At 36.2% G+C, this 24,271-nt stretch overlaps 1 protein-coding gene across 8 annotated transcripts in view; it reads left to right on the plus strand.

Moving 5' to 3' along the window:
* TANK (TRAF family member associated NFKB activator) overlaps positions 1–24,271 on the plus strand; it is a 96,056-nt gene that overhangs the window by 19,754 nt on the left and 52,031 nt on the right. For 4 of the 8 annotated variants that reach the window (XM_039253439.1, XM_039253438.1, XM_039253440.1 and 1 more), the window contains exon 2: positions 19,240–19,387. In XM_039253439.1, the coding sequence (XP_039109370.1) occupies positions 19,289–19,387 (99 nt within the window). In that variant the 5' untranslated portion in view covers positions 19,240–19,288. Of the gene's footprint in view, positions 1–14,384; positions 14,479–19,239; positions 19,388–21,141; positions 21,287–24,271 lie in introns of those variants that run through there. The other 4 variants (XM_039253443.1, XM_039253442.1, XM_039253435.1 and 1 more) reach the window with 4 other exon arrangements.

Consider the following 24,271-nt stretch of genomic DNA (forward strand, 5'->3'; position numbering starts at 1 on the left):
TTATTCTGTTGCTTTGTTCTATTTGTCTCTTCCTATCCAAATACCAATCTCGTTGATTCTGGAATGTTTTTAGTAATTCATAAAGCAAGTACTTCATTGGGGCGCCTGGGTGGCTCAGTCGGTTAAGCATCCGACTTCGGTTCAGGTCATGATCTCCCGGTTCGTGGGTACAAGCCCCGCGTAGGGGTCTGTGCTGACAGCTAGCTCAGAGCCTGGAGCCTGCTTCGGATTCTGTGTCTCCCTCTCTCTCTGACCCTCCCCTGCTAATGCTCTCTCTCAAAAATAAGTAAAGCATTAAAAAAAAAAAAAAAAAGCAAGCCCTTCATTTATCTTTTTCAAAATTTTCTTGAATATTATTGCGTTCATTTTGACGTAAATTTTAAAGTAAACTGTTTATGTTTCATTAAAGTAATCCTTTGGGTAGTTTTAGCTATTATATTAACTAATGTTTTGTGGCTGATATGTAGATGAGTGATATATATCTGACCAATTTTCTAAACTTACTAGTTTTAATAAATTGTTCCTTTTGAATTTTCTAGGAAAACAATAATTTAAATATAATCCTATCTCTGTTTATATATTTTTTTCTTTCCTTGGTTTAATGAATTGCTAGCTTCTCCAGCCTAGTGATATATAATAACAGTGATTCTGGCCATCCTTCTCTTATTTCTTATTTTTTGGATATTTTTACTATGTCATCATTAAATATGGGGTTTACTATTAATTTTCAATAAATTCTATAAATCAATAAATTCAATTTATTGAATCTATAATTCAATAAATCAAGGAAGTGTCTTTAATATTTGTAGCTTACTAGGATTTTTTGAGAGAATGGGTTTTAGACCAAGGTCGTGTGTGTGTGTGTGTGCGTGCGCGTGCGTGCACCTGTCTGTCTGTCTGTTTACATTGGCTAGCACATTGGAAGCAGCCTTGAATAATAGATGTTGAGTGTTCATTTGGTCTATATATTTCTTGTTGTTAAGATAATGTCTTTTCATTACTACTTAACTAAACATTTAAAAAAAAATTTTTTTTAATGTTTTATTTATTTCTGAGAGAGAAAGACAGTGTGAGCAGGGGAGGGTCAGAGAGAGAGAGGGAGACACAGAATCGGAAACAGGCTCCAGGCTCTGAGCTAGCTGTCAGCACAGAGCCCGATGCTGGGCTTGAACCCATGAACCATGAGATCATGACCTGAACCGAAGTCGGATGCTTAACCGACTGAGCCACCCAGGCGCCCCTACTTAATGAAACATTTTTATCATGAGCGGAAGTTGAACTTTATCATTTGGCTTTTGGCATCTGTTGTGACCTATTATGTGCTTTTCTTTGACCTAGTAGGATGATGAGTTATTTTATTCTGCAAACCAGCCTTACACTTGGTTATGGTGTAATATTTAAGCACATAGGTTCCTTTTTGGTAACATTTTTTACTTAAGATTAGTATTTGGGTATCCTCTATAGTCCTCTTCTCTATCACCTTTTTTAGAGTTTTATATCAGGGTTATGCTGGTTTCCTAAAAAGAACTGAAAAGAGTTACTTCTTTATCTGCTCTGAAGTAGTTTAAACAGCAAAGAGCCCTCTATTCTTTGAAGAATTAACTCATGAAACCACTTGGCCCAGAAGTACTGTTGTTCTTAAAATAGCAACAATATCCACCAAACAGGCTCAGAACTTAAAAAAGCAAACAAACAGAAACTCCTCAGAGTGAATCCAAATAAATGAAAGAGTCTAAAATATCTCTATGTTGAGAACAAAGAAGAATTCTGTGTTGATCCTAGTCCTTTCTCTCCACCTCTTTGTTTTCATGGTCAGAGAAAATGCTGTAGGTAAACCAAGGCTGATAATTGCCAGAGTCTAGCTCCAGCTGGTCCAGGGGTCCCTGAAGGATGGACAGTGTCAGCGAGAGAGAGTGAGAGAGCCCCAAGATTCTTTCTGATCACCAGGCAGGCATCTCTATCCTGTTGGTTTTGGTGTCTTTATTTATAGATCAGACAATAACATGGCATCAGAAAATGGAATGTTTTACAATGGATAGTTCTCTGTGATAAGATGCTTTGGAAAGTGTACAGAAACAGGTTTTACAGAAGTATTCTTGCAGAACTACCCCAATTATAGGGAGGTTGAGTAACTAAGAAAATAACAGGGTGTTCTTAGTAAAAAGCAGGATAACACATTTTAATAATGTTAAGATTAAGTCATAGTTAAGTTGTAGATACTCTTGTCCATCCTCATCACAGCTGCCAGTGTAACAGAAGGTGTTTGTGGAATGGAGGCCTTGGGGAAGGGACTGCTGTACATCACCAGTTAGCAAAAGTATATGTAGTAACTTATGTTCTGCCCTTATCTATTCCTTCTCTCTAGGTTAGGCTTTTTGTCTCCGGGCAAGACTTAATTGTCCAGTTATATTCCTTATGGCACCAGAGAGCCAACCGTACCTTTAAAGAGTTTAGCTCGTTTCCGATATATAGAATAATCTCTTTGAGGGCATTTACCTTTGTGTCTAGTTTTTGGTCTATGATTTCTTGAATACCTAGGGCATGAGAAACATTTTTGATTAGTTGACTTACATGTTGAACTGTATGAACCTCTTGGACTAACACAACGGTAGAAACAGAATTGTATACGTAAAAGTCAATGTTTTATGAGTAAGGGTCATTAGCCTGTTTATAGGTCAAGAGAAGTATCGAGGAAAACATGACCTGCCAGAGACACAACGTCTGTTCCCATAATCACAAAAGAAGAAGTTCCTACGATAATTTCCTTCACAAGGTGAAATCATCATACCAGGGCCAGAATAAGGGGACAAGTCACTCCCGATACCAAACAACAAGGTGCCTTGGGGGTCAGTGCTCAAGCAGAAATAATTGAGTGGGGATGGATATTGGTCGTCATCTGAGGGCAAGAGATTGTGCAAACTTACCTTAAACTCACAAGGAGTTTTCTCAACTAGTGAGTTCGGAATGGCTCCCAACAGATAATAGAATGTATTGCCATTCTTTCCTCTACTCCATTATACTATAAAGAAAGTAAAGGGTGTTGCTTCTACTTGGGCAAGTTCTTCTATGCCTTGAAGGAAACCAAGAGTAACACTCAACTGGGAAAGCATCAGTTTCACTTTGTTGTCATTAGCTTCCCAATTTTGTTGGGAAATTTCTTTTAGAGGTAATAACCAAGCTTACATGCTACTGTAGCCAAATCCCATAGGAGGGTTTCAAAATGAGTTGGTGAAAAAAATATACAAGCTCAGCATGCCTGTACTTATTTAATATGAAGTGAAAATTATTAGCACAGACCAGATATGTGTGTGGCTCGTGCATACACATAGAATAGGGCTGGCTTTTAGCAAGTACAAACCACCAAAGACCATCTTTTTACTAGACTAATAGTCTACTGTTTATATTTGGATAATAGTGTATTTTGTACTTTTTGGTAGAGTTATTACCTTTCTTTTTTTTAAGTAGACTTCACGCCCAGTGCAGATCCAACACAAGACTTCAACTCCTGCCCCTCAGATTAAGACTTGAGCTCAGATGAAGAGTCAGACACTCAACTGACTCAGCCACCAGGTGTCCTGAGTTATTACCTTTTATAAGTGATTATTCCAGACACTTTTTGATCACTTTGAAGAATATGACCTTGGGCAGATAATGTCATTGAACAGCATACATCTGTAAACTGTGGAGGACTTTAAGACACTCATAAGTGCTATTTACAGAGACATGCAGTCATTATGTGAATGCTTGGATATTTGAGTATTTTAACTGTGTATCAATCCAGAAAAAATAATTATTGACATGATTTGAGAGTGTGGCTTATAACAACCAAAGACTTTGTATGCTTTTTAAAACTGCTCATTATTTAAAAGTAAATGGTAAATAAAAATAGCCTGTGATATAAAACTTCACTATTCTTACTGTTCTGATGTGATGCATTAACTGATTAGCTGTTACTATTTGGTTTTTTGTTTATTTGTTTTCTAACACCTTATAGACATGTGTATTACTGTTTAATTTCACCTAGTTTATGTTTCATTGTATCAAGACAAGTTTTGATTTCTAATTCCTGTAGGATTTATGTTGTGGCTGCCATTCCCTTTCCCTCCCTTCGCCCATGCTTGCTGCCATGGTTTTCAGTCATGGATAGAGGGAAAGAGGAGACTATTATCTAGAATAGGTAACAAAAATCTCTTTACAGTCTGGGACCAAGATTCTGAGTCATCTTCAAAAAAAGGATAGCAGAGAATATAAAATGAACTGCCTTGTGGGTGGATGCTAATTAGTGTACAGTCTTTTCAACTAGGTGCAGTATTTGACACTGTTCAAAAAAAAAAAAGGACTGAAACAGGCAATGGCAGTAGGTTCTTTGCAACTGAAAACAAGCCCTTGAGACCTATGTAATACATATGTCTTGGTGTTTCAATCCCTACTCTATAAAAACATTTTTTAAACTATGGTAAGGTACATATTACATGAAATTTACCATCATAACCAATTTTAAGTACAGTCTGTAGTGTTCAGTGCATTTGCATTGTTGCGAAACCAAGAAAAACATTTCCTAAGGGACTTATTCTTTTAAGAAAAAGAGTCTGGAAAGTAAATAATAATATTTATCTCATATGGGAAATATCCTGTATAGTAACCTGAGTTTTCTTCCTTTTATCCAGAGATACTCTCTTTGATAGTAATTATCAATACTAAATTATGAGAGTAAACTGAGCAGTGATGATCTGCAATTACTTTCACTTACTACCAACACTTTTACTTTGCAAAAAATAAAGAAATAAATAAAATTAAAAGTGTTGAAAATAGATTGTGAAAACCGGGTCTATCTTTTCAAGTTATTTCAGTAGGGAATTACTGGGAATTGAGTGGACTAAGAAAACTAATGTAAGTTCCATTTTGATCGTTGCTTAAGGAGTTGAAGTTAAAAGAATCTTTGAAATATTTGTACAGAATGAGTTACAGAAAATTATTCTCTGGAACAGCAGAACAAACACAACCAGTTAATTTTGCTAGGGAGAGTGACTTGTTAAAAGGACAGAAATCAGGGACTCAGATCTGTTCAAGAAAATATTTCAAATTGCTTGAATAAAATCAACTGTTGTAAGTTATTTAAATGCATCTACTGTTCATGGTCATTTAAGGAGCATTTACTATAATATAATTTCATGATTTCATATGTTTGCTGTCTCTAAACTAGAAATGTCTTTCCATTGATACTGATGTTTCTTGGCTTTTTAAAATCCTTATCTTCTTTTTGGCTAATGTTTAAATCTCACAGTTTCTATAGAACATTTCATGTTTGCTCCTCCTTCCCACACAGTCTTCCTTCTCTTGTAGTTCCCCCATCCAAGAATATTCTCCAGAGCACTGCTTTATATGACTTATGAAAACAGATTTTTAATGTTAAATAGTCATTTTAAACTGCCTAACCCTTCCCCCCCAATTTCCAGATTTTAACATGGCCCTTACACAGGAGAGGATACTCCTTAGGAAGCTGAGCAAGCTAACTGAGCAGTGCCATTTTTCTATTTACCCTGGGGTAGAACACCACATGTCATGCCCAGTTTTCCTTTTGGTGTGATACTGTTGTAGACTTCAACTCATAGAATTTGATAAACAGTCTGAGAGAAAGAAGTACTACCGGAGAAAAAAGGAAGTAAGGCAAAGCTGAGATACATGGGTGTGGTCTTTGTGAAATCTTTTAACTCTTAGAAGATAGCACAAAAAGTTTCACCAGGTTTAATAACATCCAGCAAAATGGAGAACCTGGTCTGTGGAGCTTTTGGTTTGATGAGTGGGGGAGCGTCTTACCTTGTTTATCTTGATGGATTTAGCCAACCACCAGCTTATGGAAAAAATACAAAATCTAAATTCTGACACTGCTGGCTCAATGGTATTTAGGTTTCTATTATTTCAGCCTCCTGACTGTAACAAAGTAACAGTTGTAGCACAATTGGAAAGTGAGACTAGAAATGCAAACTGTCATTTTGGGGAATTGGCTGCTTATGTTATGGAACTCTCTTAAAAGTGGGAAATGAGGGGCCCCTGGGTCAATTAAGCGTCAGACTTTGGCTCAGGTCATGATCTCATGGCTCGTGAATTTGAGCCCCACATCGGGCTCTGTGCTGACAGCTTGGAGCCTAGAGCCTGCTTTGGATTCTGTGTCTCCCTCTGCCTCTGCCCTTATTCCACTCATCCTCTGACTCTCTTTCTTAAAAATAAACATTAAAAAAAAATTTTTTTTAAGTGGGAAGTGATTATAACTAAATGTTAGGAGTGATGGTTCTTACCCATTTCCCTTCTTCAAGTAGGGAAAACACATACTTTTGAATGTCTTTAAAAGTTTACTTGAACTATGTAAGACAGAGGATGTTCTTTTGTTTAAGTGTATGTACTCCATTATTGACTTGTGCTTTTGCTTCTGATACTTCTCATGGTTGAGGAGGCTAATACAGAACTAAACTACAGAAAAGACAGGGTGTATCTCTCACTAATTTATTTATCTCTTCTTTTGCTAAAGTGGCAAGCTTTCTAAAATAGAATGTGAATGCTTATTATAACTATTTGTACCCCAAGGGGTTGGAAAAGCAGGTGACTTTCTTTTCTAGGACAGTGGAAGAGATAACTCAAGGTGATTTCCTCCCCCTATCCTGAAACTGCATTAGATTTAAAGTGGCCTCTTACCACAAGTGTGAACCTTGGCAGAACACTTACGTAAAAGTAGAATCGTTTCAGCAGTGGGGGAAACCCAACAGAGGGGCTTTTCCCACCTTCCAGATCACCCACCCATACTTGTCTCTACTACTTCACAAAAAATATACCTTATTAAAGCATTAGAAATAATTCTGGGTGGAGGTGGTGGGAATCTGATACCTTTAAGCCTGTGACTCTTTTCAAACTTGAAATCCTAAAATATATTACTAGTCAAAGTTGAGTTATTCTGGTTAAGCTGGGCAATTGGTGGTGGAACATTGTTTGGTTCACATACCCCCAGCCTCAGTAGAGCTCTGGAAGTACTACCACTTACTTTGATTATTATTTTGTTTATTCAGATTGGTTAACTATCACTTGGAGAATAATACAGGTTACCAAAGACAGTAGGCTCAAAATATTTTATCTATGAAGTGAGAAAAGAAGTTCATTTAAAAAGAAGGTGGGTGGGTCTGGGGCGCCTGGGTGGCTTAGTCAGTTAAGCGTCCGACTTTCGCTCAGGTCATGATCTCACGGTTCGTGGGTTCGAGCCCCGCGTCGGGCTCTGTGCTGACTGCCAGCTCAGAGCCTGGAGCCTGTTTCAGAGTCTGTGTCTCCCTCTCTCTCTGACCCTCCCCTGCTCACGCTGTCTCTCTCTCTCTCTCTCTCCTAGAAAAAATAAAATAAAATAAAATAAAATAAAAAGAAGGTGGGTGGGAGGAATTAGAGTAACACTTCAGAAGATTCAGCATCCATCCAGACGAAGGAGTCCCACAAAGGAATATGGAAGGAATGAAATTGCCCAAAAAAATAATTGAAGAAAATTTCCAAGAACTGAAGGATGAACTGCCAGGTTAAGTACACGATCAGGAATCCAAATGTCTCTGGACTTCAACAAAAACAATTGGAAGGTAGAAGAGAGCAGAGCAAAGCTTTTAAAATTCTGTGGAAAAATTACTTCCAACCCAGAACTTTGAACCTGGCAAACTATCCGTTAAATCTGAGGATAGAATAAAGGTATTTTCAGTTATGCAAGGTCTCAAAAAATTTACTTTGCAAACACCTTCTCAGGAAGCTGTTGGAGAGTTTAGTCCACCTAATGGAGGGAATAAAACAAGAAAGATGAAAATTTGGGATACTGAAAATGAGGGATTCAGCCAGAGAGAGAGAGATGAACAAAGGGAATCCTCAAATTCAAGGTGAAAAAGAAGGTCTTGAGATGAAGGTTTCCCTTCAGGCATAGAGATCAACAAATCTAGACTGAATCAAGCCGAAAAAGCTCAGGAGAGTTCCTCTGAGATGAAAATGGTAGAGTAACTGAAGTGTCTAAATGGATTGTATTAGTATGTTGGGAAATAAAGCAAACAAAGTTTTTTCATGGAAAAGGTTTTTCAGGAAAGGAAAAAGAGCCAGAATATATTATGTGGCTCAGTAGGGAATAGCATTGCATAGTTATAAGAAAGTAGAAGCTGAATGCTTATCTAACCATCCTCTTCTTAGAAGATAGAACTATTTTGGGAGAATGGGGGGGAGGATATAAAGTTGCAGGTCAGAGCAGGGAGTGGGGAGTTAAAGAGAACAGAATCCTTACTTTGCATAGTGGGAAGAAAAGTAAAACTGAAAAGTCAATAGTGGCAACATTAGCATGTTATTTAGAGATACAGAGTTAAATACCAGAAAGAACCAATAGAGCTGAAAATTGTTGCCAAGGTGAAGCAGGAAATGGGGAGGGGAAAGAAGAAAGAAAGGGACTTACTGTTTTTCTTAAGCCTTGTGAACCTCTTTGACTCATTAAAATATAAATATGTATAGCTGTGGTTAAAATTTTTCAAAAAACTAAGTTAGAATGAGCTAGAGATTGAACTTTCATACTGGAGAGACCTGGAATTATCTGCGTCTTCCATTTTCTAATTCTTTGACCTTAGTCAAATTTATAAATTTGAAGCTCAGTTTCCTTATGTAGAAAGGGAAGATAATTTACGCTCCTGCAGAAGAAAAATTAAAATAAGGTATTTTATATAAAGTACCTGGCAAGTAATATTACCTCAGTAGGTATTGATCCCTCCCCCATCCCTAATGTTCCCTGTGAGGAAGTCTCCTTCGTGGTTGTCTCTCAAACAGAAATCTAAAATTGCCTTTCTGGTCCATGGCTGTGTGTCTTTTTGGAATATAGGCTTGCCATTGAGACCTATATCCTTTCTCAACTATCTATAGATAGAGAATTTAGATAGAATTGAGATGATTTAGGGTATTTGTAGAGGAAGCATCAAGTGGAAAGGGCCATGGCTGCTTGGTGGGAGAAGACTGTGGTCCCACTCAAATTTCTCTCTAACATGAACCTCGGTGCAAATGCCATCAATGGAGTCTCTTCCCTTAATAGAGGAAACACTTGTCCTATAAACTGATGAGTTGCGGAAATTTCAGGGAACCAAGATCATTAGAGTGCTATTGCTGTGGGCAATCTGCCAAAATATCAAAACACCTTTTTCTTCTCTTCTCTTCTCTTCTCTTCTCTTCTCTTCTCTTCTCTTCTCTTCTCTTCTCTTCTCTTCTCTTCTCTTCTCTTTTCTCTTTCTCAAACAACCTCTTCTACCTTAGCACCTGCTATTTTTGTTTCCAAATTCTATATACTTCTTTTGGAACAATTCAAAAAGCAGATCACTGTGGAACACAAAGACACTTTATAAAAAGTCTGTTTCCCTGCCCTGGTGCATATTTGTACAGTGTTATACAGAATACTGTGCTTTCCCAGTTATGAGTTGACCCCCTGTGGCAGTGATTCTAAATTTGTCTTACATCCACTTTTCCTCCCCCCCCCCCCCCCGCCACGAATTATCCAAGAGGTCTTGGTCAGTGTTTACTGATCTCTTTTTTTTTTTTTTTAAACCACCTTGGATGATTCTGTTGACCTATGTCCTATAGTCAGACATCCTAAACTGGGGCAGATGTGGGAACTGAGGTCCATTGAAAAGTTAAATGACTTGTTCACTCTCACTTGTCAAGAAGCATGTACTCTTTACTCCTAAATCTGATTTTATCTTTGGCTGACTAGGCTTTTTAATTTTATCTCTAATGTTCAAATTGTCTTAATAATGAAACTATATTTTACACAAGATGTTGTTTCAGTTAAAATTTAACTTTGGAATCTTTATAGAATCTTTTTTTTTCCAGATACAAAAAAGTGAAAGTGAAAAAAGCAAAAAAATTTAATAAGCTCTTGGTTCCTCACAGTAGGATAGCACAGCAAGTGTTAGGATTTACTAAGTCTGAATATTCACATTTGAGAAAAACTGGCCTTGAATAGCATGGAGACTTGGGTAATTTGGGCACAGATGCAGGTTTGAGAGGTAGGATTTTCAGGATATCCAGGGATTTGGGGGTCTTGTCTTCAGGAGTATTCAACAGTTGGAGTGAGAGAGTGTGTTGCATGATATTATATCTGATTTTAAACTTTTATCATATTATACATTTAAAATCACACCCTAAACATCTTGGGAGTGACTGGAAATAGAGATCTGAAATCTCTGAAACCTTAATTATTTTCTCATTGGAGTTCTCACAATTACTTCTAATAAAACAAGTAGTGACTTGCAAACATTTGCCCAACAGCCTTTAGGTGTTCCTCAGGGAAATTAAAAACAAGGTTATAAAGAGCTGGGGAGTCCTGTGCCAGTGGTTAAGAGCACAGAGTACAGCTTTATAATTATGTAAGCTTTTGCCTTTTTCCATTTATCATTGGTAATATTCTCAACACTAAATGACCGCTCAGCAATTTAAACTGTGATTTAAGACCTTTTTGTGAAAAGGTTCCCTATCTGTCTCCTGAAGTTTCACTATCTTCATAGATGAAAGAACTCTTTCCTTTCATAGTGGTTTTATTTTGTTTTGATATAGTAAATGACTATAGTAAATGACTCAGAAATGCTGAAGAAGTCCCTAGTCTGTTAACTCATGAGATTTTAGCTGCTGCTTTTTCAAAAACAACTTTGTCTTTTATGAATCTTGTTCAGCCTGTGACATCTCTTACATTATTATGGTCTGTGTAGGGGGACTTTTTTAAGATTACTGAAAATATTTTTTTTCCAGTAGGATGGTACAAAACATCCTACTCTTGTGAAAGATCATTAGTAATGCTACTTTATTGTCACAAATTTGGCAGAGTAGAAGGGAAGAGACTTAAAAAAGATCATACAGAGAATTGTTTTTCCTATTACTTAACAGCATGTAAGGGTTAACAGAACAGAGCCTAATAGTCTCTTTGTGTAAGATAACAGACTTCTGCTAAAATGTCTTACTGTTTTATGCATTCCCTAGTTTATTTACCTTCTGACATGACCTTGTCCAGATAATAAGTGGCCCTATCTTTTTTGCTTTATATTTGAAAGGAAAAGTGTGTACATGTTGTGACATGGAGTGATACAGTAATGGGCATTGCTTCTTTCTCTTTCCACGGTTTTCTTTTCAAAAATGTAGGGTTTTGTTTGTTGGTTTGTTTGTTTTTGGTAAAAAGATTTGGGCTTGGTTGACTGTCCAAGGACTTAACAGTATCAGAGAACATTCAAAACAGGACTTTAAAAATATAAACAGAAGGGAAGCCATACTTTTAACCTTCATTTCTTCCTCTAGATTTTGTTATCACTTAGTTGATACATTTTCCTGGCCTGTTGTTAATTATGTGTCTTCTAGCAGTTCTGTCCAAAATTGTATCAAATATCTTTTCTCTCAAAACATTTTTCTTCCTGTTTCTTTGTCTAGCTATCATCACTGTCTGCCTAGTATTTTGAAAAGCATGACTGCTGAATCAACTTCAACAAAGTTACCTGGGTTGCTTTGCTTATTGAAATGCATATTTCAGGACCCCATCCCAGGCCAACTGATTTAGAATTGCATGGACCCGCGAAGCTGCCTTCCTGTCTATTGTGCACATCCACTTGGCCAACAAATCCTGTTGATTTCTGACTTTGAAATGTTTCTTGAATACATTCATCTTTCATTTCCCCTGCTCTAGTTCAAGCCCATCTTTCACCTACAATACAGCAATAGTTTCCTATAGATATCCTCACTTTGTCTCCCTTTTTAGTTTGTATTGCATAATGTATCCAATTTACCTTTCTAAAATGTGTTCATCTCCTGCTTGAAAATCCTCCATTACTTTTTTTATAATTTTTTTTCCTAACGTTTATTTATTTTTGAGAGAGAGCATGAGCAGGGGAGGGGCAGAGAGATAGGAAGACAGAGAATCCAAAGCAAACTCTGTGATGTCAGCAGAGAACCCAGTGCAGGGCATGAACTAACTCATGAAATATGAGATCATGACCTGAACCCAAGTTGGACGCTCAACTGATTAAGCCACTCAGGCACCCCAGTCTTCCGTTACTTATTAATGTCAGCAGGTTAAAGTCTGAATTTCTTAGAGTAACATTCAGGGTCCACTGCAACCTGGCCATAACTGAGTCTGCTGCATATAGTTAATGCAGTTAGTATACTCTATAACTGTAGGGAGTTCCATCCAATTATGGTCTGCATGAATCCCCTAGGACTTTTATAGTGCAGTACAATCATACATGGTAGCCTTGACTATTCTGTCTTAACATCCTCACCTCTCCTTCCTCTCTGTAGACATCCTAGACTTCATAAATAACATACCTGCATTCTCTAAATGCACTCTACTAGTGACTTCTCAATGCCTCTGCTCTTTCAGAGTGAATATTCCTTCCTCCCTCTCATTCTCTGCTAGTTGAAATCCTCACATGTCAGATCTGTATAAAGCCTTCCACAGTCCCTTCATTTTAATTGTTCTTCGTCTTGAGCTATTATCCTGCATATACCTTTTATTGAACAGTTCTTTTCTTCTTCTTTTGAGGTGAAATTTACATGCAGTAAATCTTCAGTGAACTATTGGGTGAATTTCTACAAATGTTTCCACCTGTGCTTCCCAGACCCCTATCAAGATGTGATATAATCATACCTTTTTACACATTTATAATTGGTCTACTAGTGTGGTTAATCATTTTCATGCATGTTTGCCTTACTAAATTATAAGCTCTAGTTAGAGAAAAAGGCAAAGACTTGACTTTGTCTCTCACATGGAAAGATGTTGAGGAACAGATAAAATACATACTTCATATTAATCTTCACAATAACACTACAGATTGTACCATGAGAAAACTAATAATCAGAGAAGCTAAGTAAATGGCTAGAAAATTACAGATCTGGGATTTGAATCCAAAACCTTTACTTTCTTCCTTCTATCTAGTAAAGTGTTGGGAGGGCATACTTAAATGTTATGAAGCAAATAAAGTCATCTTTATAGTGTTATTTCACATATTTTTATATCACATACTTTCACAGTATCATGTCATCTCTTTACTTCTAGGACACCCTATGTAACTTTACTCCACACTTCTTGCCATCTTGAAATTAAATGCCATGTCAGCTGGTTTGTAACCAAGGCCTAATTTATAATAAAAATTAAAACAAAATGACTACTTTTAAAAAATCTGTATCATATGAGGAAAAATATATCTCTATATTTGCCAAGCACTAGTTTCTATACTTTTTTTTTCCTCTACTCTTTTTGTTTGGAAATGCTATATAATCATAAAGTTGAAGGAGATTAAATCATTTAGCTCCTTCATTTTAAAAGCAAGGAAAATTGAGGTCCGGTGAAGGTACAAGACTTGCCCTTTATTTCATTCCAACTGTTAACTTCTTTTCAAGCTCTTCTCATGGGAAGAGCACTAGCCTAATCTGTCATTTCTGTAAGTAACCATCGTTATTATACTGAAGAATTATCTCAGGTTTGCAAAGTTGTATGATCAGAAAAATCAAGCTGAACAGTGCACAAAGAAATGCTTGTTATGCCATGCTTTTTTAGTTAAGAATAAGTATTATCTAACACTAAAAACATCTTTATAGCCTTTGGGAACCCACTTTAGAAAGGATGCCTACTGTTTGATAATCAAATAAAAGGAATGGGTGAGGTCATTCCTATCCATAATTCAAAACCCTGTGCAAATGTTATCTACCCCTCAAAGCCTTTCCTAAACCTCAAAAATAGATGTGACCACTTTCCTCTCCAAAGTCTGTGGCCTTTGGATACCTCAGGGAGTGTGTGTGCGTGCGCCCTCGCGCCTGTTCTTTAAGTTACAGCTTTTGGTGTCTTCGTGAGGATAGTTTTTGTGTCTGTTTTGTTTTCTGTGTCAGTGTTGCCCAGTACAGGCTTTGTTCCTACTTGGCAATGTTTTATCAAATAAACATATCTACCATGGCACGATGGGAGAATACTTTGCAGTTGCCTTTAATAAACAGTCTTCAGCTAAGAGTTTCAAATCTTTATTCCCAGTTCACACACTTACAGCTTTGTAGCTCTAGGCAAGTTATTTAATACCTCTGAGCTCTTTGCAGTCATATGGCAATGTGACTAATAGGAAATAAAGAAATGCTGAAAAAACTTTGTAAAAGGAACACAACTCTGATGTGGTACTCTCTGAAGCCCCTTGCTGCACCCCACATAAGTGTCTTATGTGTAATAAGTGAATCTAAACTTTTTTAAAAATTGAATTGAATAATAATGGGATATATTTTGTTAAAATATATGTTTACGGCCCTAGGAGTTGCCAAACCTTTGTTGGAGCTGGGAAACTTTACAAGGAAAGATAAAATTAACTCTCTCGTGTAGACTGCCTCTTTTGCCCTTGAACAGTTTCATTATTGAGCCAAGGAATTAATGAAAGAGGAAGCAGCCTGCTGCCCAGGGATTTTCTTGGTGCTTCCTCCTGGTTGGGCACACACTGGACCTGGGAGGCAGAACGGGAACTTAGTGTCCTTCATTTTCCTTCTCACAGGAACCACCCAGGGGGAAAAAAGGAACTACTGCCAGAGGGGCAGATGTGGGTGGGTAGGGATTATCCTAGCTTGAGGGGGAATGCCCTAGGTGGGTGGGGGTGCTTTGCATTCTGTTTGCCTAGATACATTCTAAGGCATCAGTGACTTAATCTTTTCCTCATAGAATGGAAAGAAACAGCAAACCAGACTCAGGAATAAAGAAGTTACCATGGACAGCTTTCCTAAAAATACACTTAAGAGAGAAAAAACATAACTATAAGAATGTTTCCAAGGCAGAGGCTGCTCTAGCTTGGATCTCCTGGGTTTAGGCGATGAGATTTGGGTTTGAGCATGTTTACTATAAATAAAACCATTTCCCCAGAGCCTGGCAAGTTTTGCAGAAGGCATACCAAAATGTAATTGAAATGTGACTACCTCTTAAATTGTGAAATTAATTTTACACTTAACAAATGCTTTAAAAAAATGAGGAACAAGTTAAAGTTCAGGGTGTTAATATTTGAAATCTGTCCAATTTAATTAGTTGGGTCGCAGCGACTGTTTCCTTTTTCTCTGGTCAGTGTCACTGATTTGACACGCAATTCTCTTCTTGGTTGTGAGATAGAAATTAATGTATCATTTATTTAGTTGTATTGACCTGAATTATATCTCTCCAGCATACATTCTTATTTCAGGAAATAGGATGTATCCATGTGGAATTTACTCAGTAACTCTTAGTGACATTTGTGTGATCTAATTCAAGGACCTGAAGTGAAGCCTCCACATTATTTACTTGCATATGATGCAGCTATTTTTAGTACTGCATTTACATTTTTAAAAACAAGAATGCACCTTCTTGATTGAACAGACATGCATTTTTAGACTCACAGACCCAAGAACTGTAGAACAAAGAAGTTTCTTAGAAATCAAGTCCAAACATCTTTTTTGTATTGGAGAGAAAAACTTGGGTTCAAAAGACTTAGGGGCACCTGGGAGGCTCAGATCGTTAAGCAACTGACTCTTGATTTCAGCCTAGGTCATGATCTCACAGATTGTGAATTCAAACCCTGCTTCAGGCTCTGTGCTGACAGCACAGGGTCTGCTTAAGATTCTCTCTCTCCCTCTCTCTGCCTCTCCTGCACTTGTGTACAAGCTCGCTCTCTCTCTCAAAATAAATAAAACATAAAAAAATAAAAGATTTAGTTGCCCTGAACTCAGGTCACAGACTCATTCAGTGATAGAACAAAATAAACTAGATGGGTTCACAATTTAAAGTTCTTGTTTGTCTCGGATGTTAAAATATAATGTGTTTTATGTTGACAGTTTGTTATGATGTGCAGCTTTTTAAGACAGTGATAGGTAACTTACCCACTTAGTTACTTAAAACCTCTAATTTCTGCATTTGCCTCTTAGAGTGTATTATAGTCTCTATAGCTCCCTGTCCTTATTTTCTTTTGTTTCTAGTATACTTATTTTTATCTTGTATTTTTATAAGCTGCCTTAAATCCTTCTTTGAATGATAAGTGATATAGTGCCCAAATAAAGTACTCAAAGTGATACTTTATGTTAATATTATTTATTTTTCCATAGTGTCTATAGCATGTCAAAGATGCTGGCAATGTTAGTTATCCCAACAGTACTTCATCCCTTCTGTCTATCAGAGGTAGCAGTAGAAACAAACTTTCTAGTGGAATACCTAAAAAAATTACCAGTCTTTTATTAATTCAGAAAAGAGTAACACTCTGATCCCCATAACAAAAGCATCAAAATTATTTTTATTAAACCTGAAAATGACTTAGTGTATTTAGTATCTCAAAATGAAAACACCATCTGATAGAATTGAATATTACCTAGGTATTTAAAAGAGCATTGTGATTTATGGTCAAATGATTTTGGTAAGAATACCAAGGCCATTCAGTGGGAAAAGAATAGTCTTTAGTGCCAGAGCAACTAGATAGCCACATGCCAAAGAAAGAGTTTGGACCCCTACCTCATACCATATACAGATAAACTCTGTGGATCAAAGATCCCAAATGTAAAGCTAAAAGTATAAAATTCTTTTAAGGAAACATAGATGTAAATCTGCATGGCCTTGTATTAGGCAACAGTTTTTTAGATATGACATGAAAAAAACAAGCAACAAAATGAAAAATATTTAAATCAGACATCATCAAAATTAAAATCAAGGAATAAAAAGAGAGTCTACAGAATGGGAGAAAACTATGCCAATACCATATATATATATGATAAATCTCCAGTTTCCAGAATATATAAATAACTCTAACAACTTAGTAGTATGAAGGGGCACCTGGGTGACAGTCCTTTGAGCATCTGACTCTTGATTTCAGCTAGGGTCTTGGTCCTGGGGTCATGGCATTGAGCCCCATGTTGGGCTCCATGCTGAGTGTGGAGCCTGCTGGAGATTCTCTCCCCTTCTTGCTCCCCCTGTCTCCTACTTGTGCTCTCTCCACAATATGGAAAAATATAACCCAATTAAAAAGTGGACAAAGGATTTGACTAAATAGACATTTCTCTAAAGAAGATACACAAATGACCAGTAAGCACTGGAAAGATGCTTAACATCATTAGGGAAATGCAAATCAAAGCTGTTCAGGTACCACTTCACACCCACTAGGATGGGTGTCCATTTAAAAAATGAACAACAAGCATTGGTGAAGATGTAGAAAAATTAGGGCTCTTATATCTTACTAGTAGAAACATAAAAATGTACATGTTCTGTGGAAACAGCCTTGGCAGTTCCTTAAAAAGTTACTTATCATCTAACCCAGCAGTTCTGCTCCTAGGTATATATACAAGAGAATTGAAAACATATAGTCATACAAGTATGCATACACAAATAGTAGCTTTCTTCAGAATAATCAAAAAAATGGAAAGAACTCAAATGTCCAGTAACTGAGGAACATATAAACAAATGTGTTAAATTCATACAACAGAATACTAAACATTAAAAGCAGTGAAGTACTGTTACGTGCTACAACATGGATAAACCTCAAAAATTGTATGCCATGTGGAAAAAGCCAAACCAAAGGCCATATATTGCATGGTTCCAATTATATGAAATGTACAAAATAGGCAAATCCATAGAGTCAGAAAGCAGATTAGTGATTGCTGGGGGATTGATGGGAGAGGGGAATTAGATTAACTGCTAATATTACCTTCTTTTTGTAGTGACAAAAATGTTCCAGAACTAGGGGCACCTGGGTGGCTCAGTTGGTTGAGCATCTGACTTTGGCTCTGGTCGTGATCTCATGGTTCCTGAGTTTGAGCCCTTGCATCGTGCTCATGCTGTCAGTGCTGCTGACAGATCCTCTGTCCCCCTCTATCTGCCCCTTCCCTGCTTGCACTCTCTCTCAAAAACAAACATTTTTAAAAAAATGTTCTGGAATTAGGTAATGGTGATGATTGTACAACAAAAAACCACAGAAGTGTATACTTTAAAATGGTGGATTTTATGTTATATGAATTGTATTTTTAATTTAGTTTTTTTAAGATTATTTATTTTGGGGGAGAGAAAGATAGGGCATGAGCAGGAGAGTGGCAGAGAGAGAGGAAGAGAGAATCCCACACAGGCTCCACACTGTCAGCACAGAGCTCAACACAAGATTTGATCCCCCAAACCATGAATGAGATCATGACCTGAGCCAAAATTAAGTCTGGAAGCTTAACTGACTGAGCCACCCAGGAGCCCCTACATGAAGTGTATTTTAATGTAAAATACTAAAAACACTTTTTAGAAAGCATGTGTATCTTAAAAAAAAAAAAAAAGAAAGAAAAGAAAGATGTTATGAAAGCTTAGAGACTGAGATTAAGAAGGATTTCCAATCATAAAGAAGTGAAATAATTTAATACCCCCAGTCCCCCTAGGACTGATAGAGAACTTTATCTGTTCTCTGGCTTTCAGAGGATTAAGAGAAAGGTCCTGTGGTGTGGTTTTTTTACAGCTGGACAGGAAAAATCTGCAGCATTACATGGCCCTCTGCTCAGAGCCAAGGAATGTGGTTAGAGATGTTATGCAAATTGAGATGATAAAACCAAATTACCTCCACTCAGTAGATCACCTGTAGTTCAGAAACAGCAGGGAGGTTGGAAAACTAATAAAGAGTGTGGGTAGAACTGAGGGATGTGATTTTTTCTTTTTTAATGTACAATCCAACAGCAACTCTCCCTAGATTTTGTGCTAAAATAAGAGCATTTTCACACATTTTAATTGCTCTGCGATAACAACAGTGTGAACTCCATCCACAAACATTTATTATCTATTTAATTTTGCTCTAATTTCAGTGTAGCAAGAATTCACCTTGTAAGTGGGAATAACTGTCCGTTTAGTAAAAAGAAATCCCTTCCCACGTTGCTAGTCCTGTTGTGCATTTCTATAATAAAGTATTAATAACAAGTGGCCTTTTATATTTCTCCATTTTAAGGTTGCATTCATAGATTACTGTTTTCAGAGTAGCATCTTTATGAACTGGAACCCAACTTGCTCCTTGAATATTAGTAAATAATATTAAAAATTTTAGAAGTTAGGGTTTCTTAACATTTCTAATCAGTATTTTAGGTAAGACTTGTATGCCTTTATTAACTTTTATAGTATTTGGTGTTATAGTGTTCATGATAAACTGTATGGAACTGTTTTTAAGATGTGTTTTAAAAATGAGATTTGTGTAGCTTCATAGCTCTCTAAATTGTTTTATTTTCCAGACCTGTCATTTGCTCCATCCTTTATAGTGATGCTACAGAACAGAGAGGAATGGATAAAAATATTGGCGAGCAACTCAATAAAGCTTATGAAGCCTTTCGACAGGCATGTATGGATAGAGATTCTGCAATAAAAGAACTACAGCAAAAGGTATGTGATTTTGGATTTGAAAGTTATTTATTCTGGTGAATGGAAGTTGAGAATCTTTTACAACTGAAAAATATTGTGTTGTTTTGAAACTTTCTTAAAGAATTATAAATAACTAAACACAGGGATTTATGTTAATGGATGGAATTTAAGATTGTTATTGTTGTTTTTTTTTTTAAAAACTGTGACCTGAGGGAAGAGTTCACAAAAAGTATTATCTTCTATAAATAATTTTAATTTTCAGTTTCAAAAGAGGGTAAATTGGAGAAAAGGTATATTTCCTAAGCATCAGTTTAGCTTAGTAGTTTCTAGGTGCATGTCTGCTCTTGGCCCATGATTAGGTCTTCATTGATCTGCAGCAAAATGAGAAAAATAAGAATGTAATGAACTTCTTGTAATGTTAAATGTATCCAATTCAAAATTCTGTCCTTTATTCACCTATTATGTTTCCATTTTTCCATACTATCAGAGTATAGGGCAGAATTTTACTAACACTCTTTTGTGGGGCACCTCGGTGATTCAGTCCGTTGAATATCCCTTCCCAAGGGATCACGCCCCGTGTCGGGCTCCACGCTGAAGATGGATCCTCCTTAAGATTATCTCTCTCCCACACTGTCACTGTCCCTGCTCGTGGGCTCTCTTCTCTCTGTCTAAAAAAAAAAACCAAAAAACAAAACAGAAAACTCCCTACACTTTTGTGATATGATAATGGTAGAACTTTTGTTTGCTTATTTAATATCACTATTTAGTAGTATTTTAGGGGTCCCCAAGAGCATATACACATTCTGTGTTTTCTAGAGGGACTCACAGGACTTAGAATACATTAATGCTCACAGCTGATATTTATTACAGTGACATGATAAGATACACAGCCAGATCATTACTATATTTAAAAAAAAAAAAAACAACACATCAGGCAGATTCTAGAGGCATCCATATGCAGGCCTCCTATGCTCTTTCCCACCTGTAAAGGGTTACACAGAGTGTACCCTGCCTCCAGTTTCAGAAATTTAGTCACACGTGTGTAGTGCTTCTATATAGGGAACTCCATTTGAGACTCAAGAGTTCAGAGTGTTTAAGAACTAGTCCCATAGATATCCTCTGTTAACCAAAATTTCAGACTCTCAGAAGGAAAGTAGGTCTTCACCATAAATTTCGTAAGCTCTTGGTATAGTCTAAGTAAGCTGTCATAGCAGTCAACTTTATCACTTAGGAAATGTTCTCGAAAGTCAGGTTCCCAGATGCCAGCTGAGGGCTAACCTTCAGCAGTTTCAACAGGCAGTTGAAAGTTGGAGAAAGTTGGAGATCTTACATTGGTTCCCTCATTTAAGAAAAAAGTTTATTAGACTTGAAATTCTGAAATCTAAGAAATATGCTAGCCATGCAATTCTTAGTTTCTTCCATAAATAAAGGAACTACACAATTCTCTTCATCCTTTCTTCTTCATTACATCTGTAATACTAGCTGTTATACATACTTTTCAGCATTCGCCAGAAATCATTATTATTTGTGATTCTCCTGTTGGTTTATAAAAAAAAAAATACTTCCATTTATATAGGTAGACTTCTGGAGTAAGGTTTTCCTTGGAATGCAGAGGAGAAACAGAGGCATAACAGTGACATGGAATTTTCTAAAATTATTGAAGTTTAGAATTTGGGTTTCTTCTCCTTTCCATTTCAGGTATAAGGCTAATTACTTTTTAAAAAGCAAAACAAAACAAAAATTCTCAACTTTTATTCTTCTTATTTTCCCATTAGGTTCATTAAGGAACTTCAACAATCCTATACTTGTTCTAGGAAAGTTAGGAAACACAGAATTAGGGAAGAGAAATATTGAGATATTCTTACGTTAAGGCAGAAACAGAAATTTCTCTAACCGCTCCTCTTCCTGCACTAGCCAATGGTAAGCAACCCTTGCAATTACTCTTGTAATGGTAAGAAACTCTTGTAATTTAACCTTTTAACTGCTATGGAAGAAGCCTTCGTTCACATCAATTATCTCAAGGAGGGTAAAGGGAATTTTTTTTGTTAATATTTGCCAAGTACTCAAGAAAAAAAGAAAACATGTATACTATATATTCTTATATACTAAACTTAAAATATCCTGATTTATTTTAAAAAAATTATTTTATGCCTGCTGTATACTTGGCCCTTGATGAGGTTCTGAGAATGCTGAAACAAAACATAGTTTATACCTTTAAGGAACTTTCCAATAAGAAGCTATAAAAGGAAGAGTAATAATTATTATCACAGGATACTAAGTGCTACAGTGGAGATCTGTGGAGAATAACATATGAGCACAGAGAAGAGGCCCTAAATCAGTCTGGGAGGACCAGGTGGTAAGCCAACTCTCAAGCCCCTCACATAGGCTAAGATTAGGAGTTGGGTAAATTAAGGAAGAGTCCCCTAAGCAGTGAGAGTGGTATATGTAATAAAAACACAAAAGCAAGGGAATATATGGTACATTCCACATACAATAAGGTGATTCTGTGGCTCCAACAAGAACAATAGAGAGCAGTACAGGAAAAGAAGCTGTGAAGGTAGATTAGGGCTCCCTCATTAAGAATAGAACTACGTAGTTCGTATTACATTCTTACTCAGTCAAAATGTATTGAATGATTAATATATATGCTTCAGAAAAGTCTTCCTTACATTAGAATATAGGATAGAGGACAATGTAGAATTCAACTCAACAAACATTGATGATAAACAGTATTCTAAGAGCCAGGAATATAAAAATAAGTGATAATCATCAAGATACATTATGAACTTTAATATGTATATTATATGTATTATAAATATATAAAGGTATATAAATGTATAATTATATGTAAGTATCTATTAATATGCATATGTTTATATATATATACATATATATATACACACACATATATATATATATATATATATATATGTATACACACACATACATACACACACACACACAGTTGACCCTTGAACAATGCAGGGGGGTTGGGGTGCTGACCCCCCAGCACTGTCAGAAGTCTGCATGTGACTTTTTATTCTCTAAAAACATAACAACTAATAGTCTGTTGACTGGAAACCTTACCAATAACATAAGACAATTGATTAACACATATTTTGTATGTTATATGTATTATATACTGTGTTCTTAAAATAAAGTGGGCTAGAGAAAAGAAAATGTTATTAAGAAAATTATAAGGAAGAGAAAAATAATTTATATATAGTACTGTATTGTATTGTATTTATTATGGGAAAAAATCCACATATAAGTGGACCTGTGCTGTTCAAGGGTCAATTATTATAATTCACTGTAAAAAAAGAAAAAGTGAATGGCAATCATTTCAAGCAGCCAACATGCAGACTTAAGCATTAGGGATGAATTAGGGAAGAGATGTAATATTTATTTAGAAAATAGAATGGAAAGCAGGTGGCACCTGAATGCAGGCCACTTCTGAGTGTTATAACATAAGAGTCTAGATGATGCTTAAAGTATGTGGAATAGAAGACTGGATTGATGGTGGTATTGATGACTAAAAGAACAGTAGAGAACATGCAGATTTACAGATGGGGAAATAAGATGTGTAATTAAGTTTTAGCTATCAGGTTTAGTTACCTGTGAGACATGCACGTGAAATTGTACAATGGATAGTTGCAAATAATGGATTTAGAAGCCTAGGTAGAATTGTGAAGTAGAGATTATAGATACAGATTATAGAACAACATATTTTATTATAACCTTGAATAAAATAGCATTTCCAAGTTAGAGTATAGAGAGCAGAGGAGTATTTGAAAGATAAGAGGGTGAGAGGAAGGAAATAGGGTCAACCAGTTGGTCATTGGAGATTTAAAACTCAAGAATTGACTATGAAACAAGAGGAAAAACACCTATTCCTCTGAGAACTGGAGGTAATGAGAAAATAAAAATAGGTACACACAAAAATATGTTTCAGATAGGAGATGGTGGTGGCAGGATGTTAGCAGGCTTATCATGTATCACATATGTGGAATCTAAAAAAGTCAAACTTATTAAAAACAATAAAACCTATTAAAAACTCCTTACCAGGGATTAGAAGGTGGGGATAAGGTTGATGGTGTTTAAGGGTAAAAACTTGCAATGAGTAGTGTGTAAGCCATAGAGATCTAATGCACAGTATAATGAATATAGATAATAATATCATACTATAATTATATAATGTGATAAATATTGCTACAAGGGCAATAATATTACAATATATGAATGTATCAAACTAACACACTGGACACCTTAAACTTACACAATGTTTCGTGTCAAATTTATTCAATAAAAGAAAAAATAGGATTATAATGTAAGAGTATTTTTTTTCTGCGAAATGCATGGTGAGGTCATCTGAGTGAAGTAATTTTAGGATATTCTGAGAGTGGTAGTAAAGAATTGAAATAGCTTCAGTAAAGAAATGGAAGAAATATGTGACATCCAACATTTACCATGAATTTTTGGTAGTATCAATCCATGTTTGTTGGTCATTTTTTTTTCAGCAGCTTTCTTAGTATAGAAGTAGAATGAGCAGATGGCCAAATCCAGGATTAGAAGATTGCTGAGTTAAGAGTAGAAGAATGTGGGTAGTTGTGGCCAGAAAGTGGGTACACAAGCAATTGAAATTGTGTGGTTTGAGATACAAGCTAGCCTCAAAAAGAAGTTAATCTAGCAGTCTAATAGACTAAGAACAAAAAAAAAAGGGGGTGGGGGTTATGTCTGAAGTTTCCATGAAGTGAAAGAACAGATCCAGAAAGAGTAGAAGAATGTGAGAACTGAAAGGATTGTCTATTCCCAATGAGTCTGAATTTGATGTTTAGGATTTTCTGTTTTCATAGCAATGAAAGTGGATAGCCTGAGTGGGATTGAGAAATTTTAAGAAACTCAGAT

The sequence above is a fragment of the Hyaena hyaena genome, unplaced genomic scaffold (assembly GCF_003009895.1).
Source record: "Hyaena hyaena isolate Hyena2069 unplaced genomic scaffold, ASM300989v1 scaffold_450, whole genome shotgun sequence".
In the NCBI taxonomy this organism is placed as follows: Eukaryota; Metazoa; Chordata; class Mammalia; order Carnivora; family Hyaenidae; genus Hyaena; species Hyaena hyaena.